At 47.3% G+C, this 16,934-nt stretch overlaps 1 protein-coding gene across 1 annotated transcript in view; it reads right to left on the bottom strand.

Moving 5' to 3' along the window:
- The window catches only part of XRCC1 (X-ray repair cross complementing 1), a 23,402-nt gene that overhangs the window by 6,204 nt on the left and 264 nt on the right, over positions 1 to 16,934 (bottom strand). The window contains exons 2-4 of the mRNA XM_007458576.1: positions 16,179 to 16,271; positions 7,224 to 7,334; positions 566 to 724 (exon numbers count right to left, since the gene is read on the bottom strand). Coding sequence (XP_007458638.1) covers positions 566 to 724; positions 7,224 to 7,334; positions 16,179 to 16,271 — 363 coding nt within the window. The remainder of the gene's footprint in view (positions 1 to 565; positions 725 to 7,223; positions 7,335 to 16,178; positions 16,272 to 16,934) is intronic.

Here is a 16,934-nt window from a genome sequence, read left to right as displayed (position 1 = left end):
AGCCTCTTTCCCCCTCTGCTGGGTGGATGCAGAGCCATGAGATGAAAGGAGACTGGGCCCGGGATGACTGGCCAAACACCTCCCGGGACAGATCCAGAGGTATAAGTATACCTTTACTGTGTGCTGTCATTATATACTCGGGTCTCGTCACCACAGCTTAGCATCCCTAACTTACAGCAACCCCATAAGGATCAGGAAACTGAAGCCAGAGGTCACACAGCTAAGGAGTGGAGAAGCCAGGTTTTCAACCAGCGTTCTGACTCCAGATCTCGTGATATTAACTCTGAGGCCCAATTCTACGAGGCCCCATCTCCAACAAGTCAGCAGCTCCCCCTCCCAATTCCCCTAAGGTCTTGCAGGTCATCCTTCCTCATCTCCCTCCAGGAAGCAAAGATTCCTATATGGGGAGGACCTCAAACCAATTTCAGAGAACGCAGGGACCCAGCCTCCTTGTAATCCCACGGGGAGACCAACTGTCCGGTCCTCCCAGCCCTCTGGGACTCAACATCGGCCTCTCGCCTCTCTCGTGGCTCAGGACCAAGGACCCCACTCCCACCCTGGGTACCTTGCTGTAGGGCTGGCTGCAGACAATTTTGACGCGGTCCCAGCGCTTCTCTGCTGCTGCCCGGACCAACTTGTCAGGCCCAAAAATGCGAACGCGGTTGGAATTTGAGCCACTGCGACTCTCGGAAGGGGACATGAAAGACGAGGTGACCAGAAGGACCTGGGAAAAGGCACAGAGGATGAGAACCAGGCCTGGCTGGTTTCAGTGACACCTCCTAGGGGCTGGAAGAGGGCAGGGGCCTGAGCAGGGACCAGGCAGTCGCCAGATCCAGCTGTACCTCAACCTGCCTCAGGGCCTCTAGACGCTTCTCATTTCTGGGCCTCCAGTCAGTCCTTCCCTGACACAGGCCCCAGAGGGGTCCTTCTAGTCCCAGATCTGAACCACCCTTCTCTAAATTCTTCCAGAGGCTTCCATATCTGGCCACATGGCAGGAACCCTCAGGACAGGGAGCTTCAGGAACCCTCCCAGCAGAGGATATTCACAATGACTGGCACAATATTCATACACCTTATTGTATTTTTTTTTTTTTTTTTGGCCGTACCACACAGCTTGTGGGATCTTAGTTTCCTGATCGGGGACTGAACCTGTGCCCTTGGCAGTGAAAGCGTGGAGTCCTAACTACTGGACTACCAGGGAATTCCCTCAAACATCTTTTTGAAATGCACAGCTGAGTCAGCAGAAGGGAAGTATGCGAGGCCAGAAATTACCCCTTTTTTTTTTTTTTTTTTTTTTTTTGGCCGTACCACACAGCTTGTGGGATCTTAGTTTCCTGATCGGGGACTGAACCTGTGCCCTTGGCAGTGAAAGCGTGGAGTCCTAACTACTGGACTACCAGGGAATTCCCTCAAACATCTTTTTGAAATGCACAGCTGAGTCAGCAGAAGGGAAGTATGCGAGGCCAGAAATTACAGTGCAGAATCCAAAGAGGTAGGGGAGCTGCACCCATTACTAAGTGACTGTCTCTCAGTTCAAACCCGCCCTCAAAAAACAAACAAACAAAATAAATAAATAATAAAATAAAATAGAAAAAATACAAAAGAAGAAAAAACAAAAAATATTTTTAAAACAGAACAAAACAAAACAAAACACCCACCCTTGGTGGCTCAGCCCTGGGATGCTGGGGACGTTTCTAACCTCCAGCTGCTCCTTGTCAAGCTCTGCCAGCAGGGGGAGCTAGAGAGACAGGCTGGAGGAGGGAGGCGGGACCTGAGCCTTCTTGCAGATCCCCGGAGCAGCAGCTGTTGTTCTTCCCCCAGGGCGGCAGATGAATCCAGTTTGCAGCTTCCCAACACCTGCAGAACTGGCCTCACTGCACCCTCTCAGGGACACACCAGAACCAGCCTGGGAGCTCCCCTTCCTCAGGGTCTGAGTTTCAGCTCCGAGGGCCCCACCTCCAAGCTTCGAAACATCTACCCTTCAGTCATGCCAACCTCTTCTTTTGTTCCTCCAACCCTAAGGGCGGTGACTGCCCCCTGCAGTTGCTTCCGCGTCCTGCCTTAGTCTTCTGGCCTCTCCAGTTCAATACCTCGTTACTAATTCTTTACGTTAATTCTCTCTGTTAAGCTAACTGGTGTGGTTTCAGTCTCCTGGTGGGACCCTGACTGGCACTGATGTTGGTGTTTGCCTCGTTGCTGATTCCAGGTGGCACAGAGCTCGATTTTAAAGGGCTCTAGGTGGTGGAAGCAGGAGAGACCAAGAAAGCAAGCCTGTGCTCCAAGTCAGGAAGAAAGGCATCTTAGGGACCGTGCCACAGAGCAGAGAGCTGGGCCTCTCCAAAGGGCAACACTCTCCGTGGGTAAATTAGGGAGGAATGTGCCTTGTGCGTGAAGAGTCAGTGGGAGGCTTTAGCTCTGGGGGGACAGCAGAGAAAAGCTGAAAAATTCTCTCTGGAGACTCCGAACCGCAGGTCTGTACTCTCAAGGATTTGCAGTAAAAATCCACACTAGTTATCTGTGTGGAAAAACCCAAGGTGAAAATGTGTTAAGTGGTCCCATGTATGTAGTATCACCTGGTGCCGGGGCAAATCCTCTTTGGAGGGACGTACTTCAAACCAGGCCCTCAAAGAATTCCCACAGATACATTCCCCAAAAGCAGAATTAACAACCTCACACACACACACACACACACACACACACACACACACACACGAGGCATAAGGAAACAGGCTGCCATGATTTAGGGTCAGCAGAAACCATAAACTGCAGACTCAGACCCACAAAGACTGCACATATTGACATTATCAAACACACAATATAAAAGTAATTGTGTTTAATAGTCTAAAGAAATAAATGGAGCTATTAACAGTATGACGAAGGAACAAAAACTGACCAGGCAGTTTTGAAAAGCAGTGGAAGAGCTGCGTGCCCAACACTAAGGGATGAACCATGATTGGTCCAAGTGGTCCGATTTCCTCTGCCAGTGGCTGGTCCAAGGATGGGCAATTTGATGTTAAGAGGAAGGCTGCTGGAAGCTTTTGGGAAAGATTTTCCTTCTTCATTAAAGAGAAACAGAGGATGGAAGAAAACCACTGCTTTTCTGCCATTCCACTCCTCCACTTTCTGCTTTGGATGCTACTAGGTGATGGATGGAGCAATAGCAACCATCTTGTAACCATGTGGGCAAAGTCCAAAAGAATCAAGAGGTGCCCAACCAAGCACCCTGGCTTTGTTCAGTTGCCCAATCAACTCTGGGTCTGCCTAATGCTGGACTTCCCTCCTAAGGAAACAATATATATTCTTAGGCAGTAAGCCACCTTGAGTTGGGTGTAATCTGTTACTTAGTCTCTTTTCTAACTGACATGCTGTGAGATTAGAAAACAAAAGCTTTTTGCTGAGAAAAACAGACTGTAACTAGATTATCTCTTGGTGCTCAGCTCTTGATTATGACAAGGAAACAGCAAAGATGACAAAAATTATACAGAAGGGAAGCCAGCTCCCTGGCCTTGACTGCACTTGTTTATAAAAGGGCTGATTCTGAGCCGATGGGAGAGCTGAATTACCATCTAGTGACTAAATGAAGGGGCAGCACAAGCTGTGGTTGGCAGCTAAGGGGGAGCCTCCCTCTGAATATACTCTTCTCCCACTCATTGTGAAGAGAAAACAACTCCAGTTGTTTTATTATCCAATACTGTCTTTAAGGTTCTAGGATTAAACCTTTATTCTCTAGACCGCATTAACCTTGCAAGCTTAGGTTAGAGATCCCCTTCGCAGAATTGGAGGGGTTAAAAAAAAAATGTTGGGACTTCCCTGGTGATCCAGTGGTTAAGACTCCATGCTCCCAAGGCAGGGGGCCCAGGTTTGATCCCTAGTCAGGGAACTAGATCCCACATGTCGCAACTAAGAAGTCCGCATGCCGTAACCAAGACCCAGCGCAGCCAAATAAACAAACAAATAAATAAACAAATATATTTTTTTAATGTTGATGATTTTGTAGAAAATGTCACTAGTTATTAAAATATGTGCCTTTGGCTTCGTTTTCATGGGTGACATCAACATGGACCAGCCCTGCTCGGCCCTTTTTCCTTTTCTTTCTTGACTCTTCCAAGCGTATCTAGTCTCTGGGCAGAAGCCAGACCTTATAAGTCCCAGAGTCTTTAATTCAGTCTTGGCTAGGAGTTATAACAAAACTTCCAGCAGAAGTTTAATTAAAAACCTTGAGAGAATGGGAGACTATTGACATAGGGGTTTTCAGACTCTGAAAAGCTCAAGCCCTAAGCTAACCATTCCACCTTTCTAGGTAGATAAGAATAATAAAGATTCACATGCCCGATTAGATGAAGTTTTAGCTAACAATGCACTTACTCTGTTTCCATAATTATAAAGCAGAATTTTGATCTAAATCTGTTTGCCAAGAAGAACAGAAAACTTTTTTTATAGTCCCAAAGATTGTTGATTTTATTTAAAATTTTAAACAAGGAGGCCATTAGACTGTGACTCTAGTGCCTTAGGTAGCCTAAGTAAACCAACCAAAATCTAAGCCAAAGTTGGTGTACTCAAATCTAAGAAAATGAAATCAACTAATCATGAATAGCCAAGTCACTAGATTTTCCCAAGTAAGGGAACCATTTAAGCTCTAGCCAATTAAATAATTGCTTTGCTTTGCTTCCCTGTTTTCTCTCTAAAAATCTCTGTCCTAGCCCATTGACACAGCACCCCTAATAATTTTTCAGTTTGGGCTGCCTGATTTGAATTGTTTGCTCAAGTAAACTCTTCAAAACATAATGTGCCTTAGTTTGCCTTTTTACAACTTACAGAACTTTTATTTTATTATTATTATTTTTTTGGCCACAACACACGGCTTGTGGGATTTTAGTTCCCCGACCAGGGATGGAATCAGGACCCTCGGCAGTGAGAGCATGGCATCCTAACCACTGGATCTCCAGGGAATTCCCTAGAATATTTAGAATAAGAATGTGTGTTCAAGGAAAACCTCACTGGTTAATATGTACCTTGTAAGGTGGAAAAAGCACTTGACAAAATTCACACACATGCATTTAAAAGACTGGCAATATCAAGTATAAGTAAGGATGGGAAGCAAAAAGAACTCATATACTGCTGAAGGGAATATAAACTGGTACAACCATTTTGAAAAACTGTCCATTTCTAACAAGGTTAAAACATATATCTACCTGAAGACCCTGCAATTCGACTCTTATGTATTTACCTAAAAGAGATCTCTTACACAGAGGCTGGTACAAGAATGTTCACAGCAGCTTTTTTCATAATGTCAGAAAGTGGTGGACTTCCCTGGTGGTGCAGTGGTTAAGAATCTGCCTGCCGGGCTTCCCTGGTGGCGCAGTGGTTGAGAGTCTGCCTGCCGATGCAGGGGTCACGGGTTCGTGCCCCGGTCCGGGAAGATCCCACATGACGCGGAGTGGCTGGGCCCGTGAGCCATGGCCGCTGAGCCTGCGCGTCCGGAGTCTGTGGGACACGGGTTCGAGCCCTGGTCTGGGAAGATCCTACATGCCGTGAAGCAACTAAGCCCGTGCGCCACAACTACTGAGCCTGCGCTCTAGAGCCCACGAGCCACAACTACGGAGCCCATGTGCCACAACTACTAAAGCTTGCGTGCCTAGAGCCTGAGATCCACAACAAGAGAAGCCACCGCAATGAGAAGCCCGCACACCGCAATGAAGAGTAGCCCCCGCTTGCTGCAACTAGAGAAAGCCCGCATGCAGCAACAAAGACCCAATGCAGCCAAAAATAAATAAATAAAATAAATAAATTTATTAAAAAAAAAAAAAGTGGTGGGGAGTTCCCTGGCAGTCCAGTGGTTAGGACTCAGCACCTTCACTGCTGGGGCCTGGGTTCAATCCCTGGTTGGGGAACTAAGATCCTGTAGGCTGCACAGCATGGCCAAAAAAAAAAGCAGCAACAGCCCAGATGCCCGTCAACAAGAGAACGGATGAACAACTTGGGATCTACGCTTACAGTGATACGGCTCAACAATAAGGTGGAACAGACCGCTGACATATATATATGTTAGAACATCGAAAAAACAGTACGTTGAGTAAAGCCAGCCACAAAAAACGAACACATGCTATATAAAATTCCACTTATGTGAAATTCTAGGACAGGCAAGAAAAGAGATCAGTGGTGGCCTGAGCTGAGGGTGGGAGGAGTGACTGCAAAGGAACACGAGGGAACTTTCAGGAAGGCCAGCGATGCCCTACGTCTTGATCTGGGGGACAGTTACGCAGGTGTGTACATCTGTCAAAACGCTGACCTGTGCATTTTGTTATATGCGAAATATACCTCAATTGAAAAAAATTTTTCACTGCAAGAAAACTGATTTGTAGAAAACTGATTTGTTCACTTAAAATTGTAACCTCTCTTTTTCACAGTAGGTTTATTTTTACCCCAAATCATTTTGCTGATTGACCAGCTGGCTCATTATGATCCCACCACTCCGGCTTGAATTCATTCAACTGGTTAAAAAAAATATTGGGCCAATTTTTAAAATTCAGTAAGTCCCCTACATACAAACTTTCAAGTTGCGAACTTTCAAAGATGCGAATGTGCCCCTGTATGCCAGCTGTTGTACTGTACTACTGTACTTTTCAAGGTACTCTACTGGAAGATTAAAAATGTTTTCTTTATTTTCTGTGTTTGTTTTTTATGTATTATTTGTGTGAAAAGTATTATAAACCTATTACAGTACAGTACTATACTATTGTGTTAGTTGGGTACCTAGGCTAACTTTGTTGGACTTATGAACAAACTGGACTTACAAACAGGCTCTCAGAACGGAACTCATTCATACAGTAAGGGACTTACTGTATTTGTAATAGAGCAAAAGGCTCGTAAACATTTGTCACAAATAAAGTAACTAAGAGAGGCACCCCAAGCAATTCGGAATCTCAACTGGCTGCGACATCTCTGAGAAGTTCTGGGACCAGAAGAAAAGGAGTTTTGCTCTCAGGCAGCCACTGAATCATAGAACAAACAGGTGCCTCTGATTGTTCCTGCAACCATGTTGCAATTTCAGCCAAATCCCTGCTGCACACAGTTTATCACCTGGGTCTGCTCTTTGTCTCCGGGAACCCTGGGCTCCTCCGGAGGGCCACCGTCAGCGTGACTCGCCTCCACACTGGCCTGGCGCCTGGGAGGCCTGGGGCCTCGATGGGGGCACCTGGGGCAGGGATCAGCAGGGGGCTTACCTCGTAGTCCTGCTCCCCGGCCCCTCCGGCTGAGCTGCCCACCAGCACCTCCACAAAGGCCGAGCCGTCATTCCCGATGTCCACGCTGTGTATCTGCTCTTCCTTCTCTAACTGCAGGGGAGGGAAAGTGCACTGTCAGTGCCGCTCTGCCCCCCTCCCCCAGCTCTCTGTGGGACCTCGGAAGAGGGGTGACCCCCATACGGGCCCCCTCGTCTCCTTGCAAAGTCAACTCGGTGACAGTGAAGACAGGGCTGAGTGGGGCCACTGCGTCCCCTGCACGCAGCACAGGGTGTAGAGTCAGAGCTCGAAAATATTCACCGACCGACTGCATAAGCTCCCACACCCACTTCCCTGACTCTGCCAGACTCTGCCGGATGGGCCACTAAGCCGCCACCACGGAGCTCTCCTTGGTGGCGCTATGCAGACAAATGGCACATCTGTCACCCCCAACCCCAATCACACGGGGCTCCGGGGAAGCTCCCTGAGGGTAGGGGCCTAGTCTGGTTTGGCTCACCACTGATTTCCGGGTTTGAGTCCCAGCTCTGCCACACGCTAGCTATATGGCCTTGTCAGCTCACCTCTTGGAGCCTCTGTTTCCTCATCTGTAAAGTGGGGATGGTCACCCTATCTAGGATTATGCACATAAATACTACGGCCTCAGGGCCTGGCATGTAGCAGGCACCCTGCCACTGCCAGTCAGGAGGCAATATTAGTCGCTGCTTGATGACTATTTGTCAAAAGAAGGAAAGAGCTGACTGTAGGATGGCTTGCCCCCAAAGTTTCTGCCATTTCTGTCTGACAGTAAAGGCCACGTGGGGGTGGAAGGCAGTTAAGAATGGCTGAAGCAAGTCTCCTGCTTTCCACTCTGGGGATCTTTTATTTGGCTCCTAGAATGACAAGTTACTACGACCCCCAAAGGTACCTAGTCTGCCACCCTACACCAGGATCATCTGATGGTCCGATCTGCCCTGTCACCTCCCAGTCAGGAGGTGGCCCAGACACTGCCTGCTCTCTGCTGCAGGCAGCAACATCCCTCCAGGGAAGGAAGGGGCCTGGGCTTGTGGGGAGGTCAGCCTGACTTCAAATCCAGCCCTGCCACTTCCAAGCAGTGCAGCCCTGGGTGGCGTATAACCTCTCTGAGCTGCAGTTTCCTCACAAGTGAAAGGGGAGGGTCATCATAACAGTCCTCCTTCCGAGGGGAGTCTAGATGACACATACTAACCACCGCAACCCACAGCCATTGCAGTGGACATCTAAGTGCTCAGACGTGGCAGACCCATAATACCTGTATCTTCTCTCCGCCCCACAGCTCTTCGAGACAGGAGCTGTTATAATCTCTATTTCACACATAAGCAAATGGAGGCAGGAAGCGGTTGTGTCACTTCCCTGAGGTCACACAGCTGGCGCCTAGGCAGCCTGGCTGGGCTAAAATAAAGGTGTCAGCAGGACTGCATTCCTTCTAGAAGTTCTGGGGGAGAATCATTTCCTTGTCTTTTTTTATTATTATTAAAGCTTTTTTAAAAAATTAATTTGTTTTATTTAATTTATTTTTGGCTGCGTTGGGTCTTCATTGCGGTGTGCGGGCTTCTCACTGCGGTGGCTTCTCTTGCTGCGGAGCACGGGCTCTAAGCTCGCGGACTCAGTAGTCGTGGCGCATGGGCTCTAGAGCACAGGCTCAGTAGTTGTGGCGCACGGGCTTAGTTGCTCCGCGGCATGTCGGATCTTCCGGGACCAGGGCTCGAACGCGTGTCCCCTGCATTGGCAGGCGGATTCTCAACCACTGCGCCACCAGGGAAACCCGTTTCCTTGTCTTGTTTCCAGCTTCTAGAGGCCCCTGCATTCCTCGGCTGTGGCCCCTTCCTCCATCTTTGGAGCCAGCAATGGCATTGCTCCAACCTCTGCTTCCGTCTTCACATCTCCTCTGACTCTGGTTCTCCTGCCTCCCTCCTTCCCTTATAAGGACCCTTGTGATTACGCTGCACACACACACACCCCGGCCCCAATCATCCAGGCCAATCTCACCATCTCAAGATACTCAGATCATCACATCCACAAAGTCCCTTTTGCCATGTAAAGGACATATTCACAGGTTCTGGGATTAGGATGTGGATATCTACTGAGTGCATTATTCTGTCTACCACACTTAGCTAAGCTCTTCCTGGGCCAGGCATCACTGAATCCTTACAACCACCTTGGGAGAAAGGGTCTGTAACTCTCCCAGCTTTACAGATGGGGAAACTGAGGCTCAGACAGGTAAATAAATGGCTCACATGTCACACACAGCTAGTGACCGGCAGAGAAATTCAGACCCAACTGCCTGACGACAAGCCAACACTGCTTCTCAAGTCCCCAGTTTCAATCCTTGACATAAAAACTCAACAGCTTGGGGATTCCCTGGCGGCCCAGTGGTTCAGACTCCGAGCTTCCGCTGCAGGGAGCAAGGGTTCGATCCCTGGTCGGGGAACTAAGATCCTGCATGCCATGGGGTGTGGCTGAAAAAAAAAAAAAAACTCTGCCTCTCCCACATTTAAAGCATGGGGCCCTCCGTCTAGTAGGATGTATATATTTGTATTTTAATGAATGGTTCTTATTTCATATACGACTATTTCCACTTTAAACACACACATATACTCCCCTGTCTTTCTTTTGATAAACAAAAAATCTCTTATAAAAACATGGAAACAACCTAAATGCCCATCAGTTTATGAATGGATACACACTGTATGATATTCCCTACAATGGAACGGTATTCAGCTGTAAAAAGGAATGAAGCACTGATCTAAGCTACAACATGTAGGAGCCCCGAAAACCTAATGCTAAGTGAAAGGAGCCAGACAAAAGGCCACATATTGTGTGGTCTTATTTATATGAATGTCCAGTATAGACAAATCCATAGAGACAAAAAGTATATCAGTGATACATATACACACTAGTATATATAAAGTAGAGAACCAACAAGGACCTACTGTATTGCACAGAGAACTACACTTCATGTTTTGTAATAACCTATAACGGAAGAGCATCTGAAAAAAATATCTAAAACTAACACAACATTATAAATCAACTATACTGCAATTTTAAAAAATTGGAGGGACTTCCCTGGTGGCACAGTGGTTCATACTCCATGCTCCCAATGCGGGGGGCCTGGGTTTCATCCCTGGTCAGGGAACTAGATCACATGTGCATGCCGCAAGTTCACATGCTGCAACTAAGGAGCCCGCCTCCGCAACTAAGGAGCCCTCGAGCCGCAAGTAAGGAGCTCACTGGCCTCAACTAAGGAGTCCACATGCTGCAAATGGGGAGCCAGCGAGCTGCAACTGAGGAGCCCGCCTGCCACAACTAGGACCCAGCACAACCAAATAAAAATAAATAAATGAATTTTTTTTTTTAAGTTTGAACTAAAATAGTAATATATTTTTTCTTGAATATTTAAAAATTAAAAAGGTTAATATCAAGTGTTGATTTAAATGTACATCAGCAGTGTTAAATGCAGATTAATTCAGTAAATTCACTTGAGTGAAAAAAAATAAAATAAAATAAACAACTGAATTCCCTATTTTAAAAAAAGTACATCGGTGGTTGCCAGCGGCAACCTGGGGAAAGGGGAATAGGGAGTGATTGCTTAATGGTTTTTGGTTTCCTTTTGGGGTGATGAAAATGTTCTGGATTAGACAGCAGTAATGAATGCAGAACATTGTCAATATTCTAAAAGACCCTGAATTGTACACTTTAAATGGTTAAAATAATGACCTTTACATTACGTGAATTTTACCTCAAGAAAAAAGACATGAGTGTTCAGTAAGTATCAGCTGTCAGGAGAAAGGCTTAAGCACAGGATGAGTCATCTGTGGCCCAGGTTTGTGTGCACCTTTCCCAGGAAGACAGAATTCACGACAGTGGAAGAAATGAGACATGGAAGGTTTGCAAAGTCCCAGAGACATCTTATTAAAAAAACTGTTCCAAGACAAATATCATATTTTATTGCTTATATGCCGAGTCTATAAAAAAAAAAGATACAAACGAACTTATCTACAAAACAGAAACAGACTCACAGACTTAGAGAACGAACTTATGGTTACCAGGGGCTAGGGTTGGGAGGAGGCACAAATTGGGAGCTTGGGATCGACATGCACACACTGCTATATTTAAAACAGATAACCAACAAGGACCTACTGTACAGCACAGGAAACTCTGCTCAATACTCTGTAATAACCTAAATGGGAAAAGAATTTGAAAAAGAATAGATACATGTATTTGTATAACTGAATCACTTTGCTGTACACTTGAAACTAACACACCATTGTTAATAAACTCTACTCCAATATAACAACAACAAAAAAACTGTTCCACATCCATGAAAGTATAAGGTAGAACTTGATGCACCGTTAAAAAGAATAAGATAGAACTTGATGCCATGACAATGGATCTCCAAGATACAGTTTCTTGGAAGAAAACAAGGGAGAGGACTGTTTACATACAGTGTACTTTTTAAAAGGCGGGGAGGGGTGGATATATACGCTTGTACATGGACAGAGTGACCCGGGGGCCACATGAGAAACCGCTCACAGTGGCTGCCACAGGAGGGAAGACCCGGTCAGCAGAAATCAGGAGGGCGGGGGTAGGGAATGGAAGCAGGTGGTGCGGAGGATTTTTCCTTTTCACTGTATACCCTCCCTTTTGTGCCTTTTGAGTTTATGCACCATATGCATATAACACCCATTTGATAAGTAAAGTTAATAAAATCTCAATGGTTATCTCCAACAATGGAATACTATGCAGCGGCACCCAGCAAGGCGGATGAAACTAACAAAATGAAACTAACAAACAATGCTGGGAAAGAAAAGAGCAGCCAGAGGTGAAAGTACTATATACCCTGTGATTCCATTTATGAACAATTCAAAGCCAGCCAAAGCTAACCAATGCTGTTAAAAATCTATGCCACGGTTACCCTTGCGGGGGAGCAGTGACAGGAAGGAGCACAAGGGGACGTGGGAGGGGGTGTGTTCTGTTCCTTGATCTGGTTGGCAGTAGACGGGCTGCAGTTTGTGATGATTCACTGGACTGTATGCTTTGCTGTACACACGTGTCATGTCAAAAGAAGGTAAAAAATTTTAAAACATCACAATGGCAAACTGGGTGATGAGAAAACCACTGATAAACAGAAACAGAACGTGTCCACCTTGCTACTGAACATTTTTTCTAAAGAACACACCTCAGCATGGGGGGGGGAGGGGGGCGGGACGGGAGGAGTTACACCTGGGCTGCGTCTCAGCCACTCCCACCGGCCCAGAAGCAGTTAGCAAAGAGGCTGGAACTGCCCTCCTGGGAGCAGGTGATGGGTTGGCGATAGAGCCTCTTTCGGCCACCGCAAACGAAAAAGGCGTGTGGGGCTGTCATGAGCAGAAGGCTGAACCCCAGATGGTAATACAGAGATACTGTGAGATGCTGTTTGAGGGGAAAAAAATACACAGTAGTAGGAAAATCCACAGATCAATCTACGTGTCTTGGTGTCCTGAAGTTTCCTCTTATCACTTGCTTGAAAAGAACCAAAATTAGCATTTGGTGAGCCTGGAGTCACCCTGCATGCTGGCAACTGCCAAATGCCATCAGATTTTCCGAAGGGTCTCCAACGCGAAATAAATTGACAACTGCTGTGACAGTGCTGCCTGCTCCAGCACTTTTCCCCTGCAGTTTATTCTCAACCTGGAAACCTCACAGAAGATTCTGGGAGAGGGGGCTTCCCTGGTGGCTCAGTGGTTAGGAATCCGCCTGCCAATGCAGGGGACACGGGTTCGAGCCCTGGTCCGGGAAGATCCCACATGCCGTGGAGCAACTAAGCCCGCGAGCCACAACTACTGAGCCCGCAAGCCACAACTACTGCGCCTAGAGCCCGTGCTCTGCAACAAGAGAAGCCACCGCAATAAGAAGCCCTCGCGCTGCAATGAAGAGTAGCCCCCGCTCCCCGCAACTAGAGAAAGCCCGCACACAACAACGAGGACCCAACACAGCCAATCAATCAATCAATCAATAAATGAAAGATTCTGTGAGAACCTAAGTCACATTCTGTTCCTCCTCTGCTCAGAGGCCTTCCACGGCTCCCATCTCATGCAGAGTAAATGCTTAAATCCTTACAATGGCTTTTAGGCCTTACGTAGGTTAGGGGTCCTCTACCCCCACCCTATCAGCACTTAGCCCTCTCCCCTGTCAACTCCGCTCCACCCACACTCAGGGCTTGCTACTGTCCCTCCAGCCCACCAGACACCAGCCAGGTACCAGCCAGGCACCGGCCTACCAGGCGCCAGCCTGCCTTGGACTCTGTTTCTTTCCCAGGTACCTGCATAACTCACTCTGCTTGAAAGTTAGCTTCTCAGGAAGGCCTTCCCTAACCCCCTATTTAGAAAAAAACCTCTTGCCACTGCCTCATCTCCCACTGGAGACATTTCTCATTCCTCCTTTTTTCTTTTTTTTAATATTTATTTATTTATTTGGTTGCACTGGGTCTTAGTTGTGGTAGGCTGGCTCCTTACTTGCGGCTCACCAGCTCCTTAGCTGTGGCCCGCGGGCTCCTCAGCCGTGGCATGTGAACTCGTAGTCGCGGCACGCAGGTGAGATCTAGTTCCCTGACCAGGGATCGAACCCAAGCCCCCTGCATTGGGAGCGCAGTCTTAACCACTGTGCCACCAGGGAAGTCCCTCCTCACTTCTCTTAACCATGTAATTTCCTCCCTAGCACTCATCACCTGACATACGTACATTTTACTTATTAATCGGTCAGTCCTTCCTTGCCAACGTAAAATCTCCACAGGACTGACGTACGTTTGTCTTGTGCTGTCCACTGCACTATGCCCCAGTACCTTCAACAGTGCTGGGCCTACAGAAGGCGCTTCTATGAATGAATGAACAAATGAATCCGTCCACTCCCAAGTCTCCAGGGCCTGTCCCTGTGCTGACAACTCCTACAGCCCTATCTCCAGCTCCATGTCCAATCGCTAGCTGTCCCCTAGATGTCCCAAAGTCATAGCAAACCCGGACATCCCAAACGATGTGTCACCTTCTCAAGCTGCCCCTTCTCGAGGTTTCCCACTTTGGTGACAGGTGCAATATCCCCTTTGGTCTCCCAGGGCGGAGAATCCTGTGCCTTGTCTGGCTCCCTCGCTCCCCATATCCTGTCTCTTCTTGTTCCCAGTGCAACTGGGGTGCAGACCCAAATGGGATGTTCCTGATCATCTCCTGACCAGAGAGCCCAGCAGAATCAGCGCCCAGTAATTAACACATGAATCCCTCCCTTTACACAAACACCTGCCTGCTGACAGGGCCCTTTTGCAAACATTACATCACCGGATTTTCACAACAACCCTGGGCTCAGATCACATTATTCCCAATGGGCAGATGAGAAAACAGGTTCAGAGAAAAGAAACCATTTCCCTGAGGTCACAGGGTGAGTAAGAGGGACATGTGGGGTCTTAAATCCATGTCCCAAGACTAACTAAAAAAAACATTGGCTCTAGGCAAGTTGTATAACCTCTCTGGGCCTAGTTTCTTCCTTGTAAAAGGTGATAATAAAAGACTCGAGGTCATGGGGTTTTTATGAGGATTCAATAAATTAACCCATGTGAGGTGTTTAGAATGGTGACTGGCAGTTGTCATTTTTTTTCCTTTTAGTTCCCTGACCAGGGATTGAACCCGGGCCCTCGGAGCATGGAGTCCTAACCACTGGACCGCCAGGGAATTCCCAGGCAGCTGTAATGTTGAATAAATGTTAGCTCTCATTATTCTTAGTATGTTAGGGACCTAGGAGATATTTAAATTCCTAAAATCATTCAGAAAATCTTGTGGGTCTGTGTATTTTTCCTGGGAAGAGAATTCTCAGATTCTCCCTAATTCTCAAAAGGTTCTGTGAACCAAAACTTTTTCAGAACCACTGGGCAAGTGAGAGACAATAATATGTTTTAACACAATCAGGTAAGCCTTGCCCCCAACATCCCTCCCCAAACACCCGCTACATTCAGAAGGGAGGAATGTGGCCAAAATCAAGAAAGCCAAGGTATGAACACAAAGCGGCAGGACAACGTGGCTAAGAACACCCACAATAGGTTCAGGTCTTAGCACCGCCATTTATTAGTGGTGATAACAGCCCCTACATTATCCAACTCCATGAAGAGTCAGGTCACACAGGTAGAACACGCAGGCCGGCGGCACCAGGCAAAGAGCAGATGCCTGGCAACACACCTGGCTTGCCTCTCCCACCAGTTTCTTATGCCAGAGAGGAACAGCCTGTTTGGAATTCTGTAACCATCTTGGGTGTCAAACTACCCTTTCCTCTTTGCCTCTCTCCAACTTCACAGAGAACGTACCAAAGCGCTCAGCATTCCAGACATGGTAGCTTAGACTGGCCACTTCACTTCACCCTGCCCTATGCCCCAGTTTCCTCATCTTTAAAATGAGGTGGATTGTGGGACTTCCCTGGTGGTCCAGTGGTTAAGACTCCACACTCCCAATGCAGAGAGCCCGGGTTGGATCCCTGGTCAGGGAACTAGATCCCGCATGCCACAACTAAGACCAGCGCAGCCAAATAAATAAATATTTCTTTAAATAAAAAAAATAAAATGAGGTTGATTGGCTTAGACGATAATGAGACAACTTCCAGCCCTGAGCCCAGAGACTTTAGAAGGCAGGATACATGGCAATGATTCACTCTGTTCCAGCTGAGAAAATTGAGGCCCCGAAAGTAGACAGCAACCTACCTGGGCCACACACTGATACACCCCTGGCCTAGTGCCTGGATCACCTTTCTCCCCTGCTAAGGGGCACAGGGATCACACTGCTCATTTTCCAGGTGAGGAAGCTGAGGCCCAAAGGGAAAGTGCCTCAACTCACTGCCAGTTAACTCCAGAGCACAGTCGGGACCCTGGGTCTCCAGACTCCTATTAAGGAGATGGGGGGAGGGCAGAATCACCTGGAGCACCACAGAGATGGTCTTCTCGCCCGCCTTGGCTGCCCGCCACTTTCGGTAAGTGTCTGCCTTGAGAAGGTTTTCTGCACAGTAGGTCTGGAGAGCAGAGTGGGAAAGGGCAAGTTAGGGTACAGAGATGAGAGCTAGGTCCCCAGCTCTCAGATTACTCCATTGAGATCCCCCTGATTTAAGTTTCACTATTAATCCCCACACACTCTGCCTTGAGTCCCGTACAACATTTCCCCCTGGAAATTCACCCCTGGGCCTTCCAAGGAAGCTCCCCTATCCCTCCTTTTCTCTCTGGAAGTTCCTCTATTCCACATCTCTCTAGAATTCCCTTATGGCCTCTGAGAAATTCTCCCACGACCCTCCTTAAGAACTCCACGAAGTCCCTTTTGTGAAAGGAAGATCAAAATGAAGTCGGTATTGCTAAAAGCGCTCTCTAAAATGGAGCTGGGTGGCCACTGAGGAATTGGGACCATGCAGTCTCAGCCTGGATGGAATGTGACCTTTTGACCACTTATTGCATTAAACACAGGCAACCAGAACATCTACCAGAAACTCGAGATACTTATCGGACACTTACCGTAAAAGTAACTCATGACGGCCTATTTATGGGACCTTTACCCTAAAGTAACTCATGACACCCTATTCTTTAAAGCCAAATATTTCTTGTATCAGAGGCAATTACAACTCTCTCTAGACAACTTTAACCACCTGGTGACCTTTGTCCTCATAAGCCCCTGATTCTCTCTCCCA

This window comes from Lipotes vexillifer, unplaced genomic scaffold (assembly GCF_000442215.2).
Source record: "Lipotes vexillifer unplaced genomic scaffold, Lipotes_vexillifer_v1.1 scaffold371, whole genome shotgun sequence".
Lineage (NCBI taxonomy): Eukaryota > Metazoa > Chordata > Mammalia > Artiodactyla > Lipotidae > Lipotes > Lipotes vexillifer.
The sequence above is the reverse complement of the archived record's forward strand: the minus strand, read 5'-3'. Positions and strand labels throughout refer to the sequence as shown.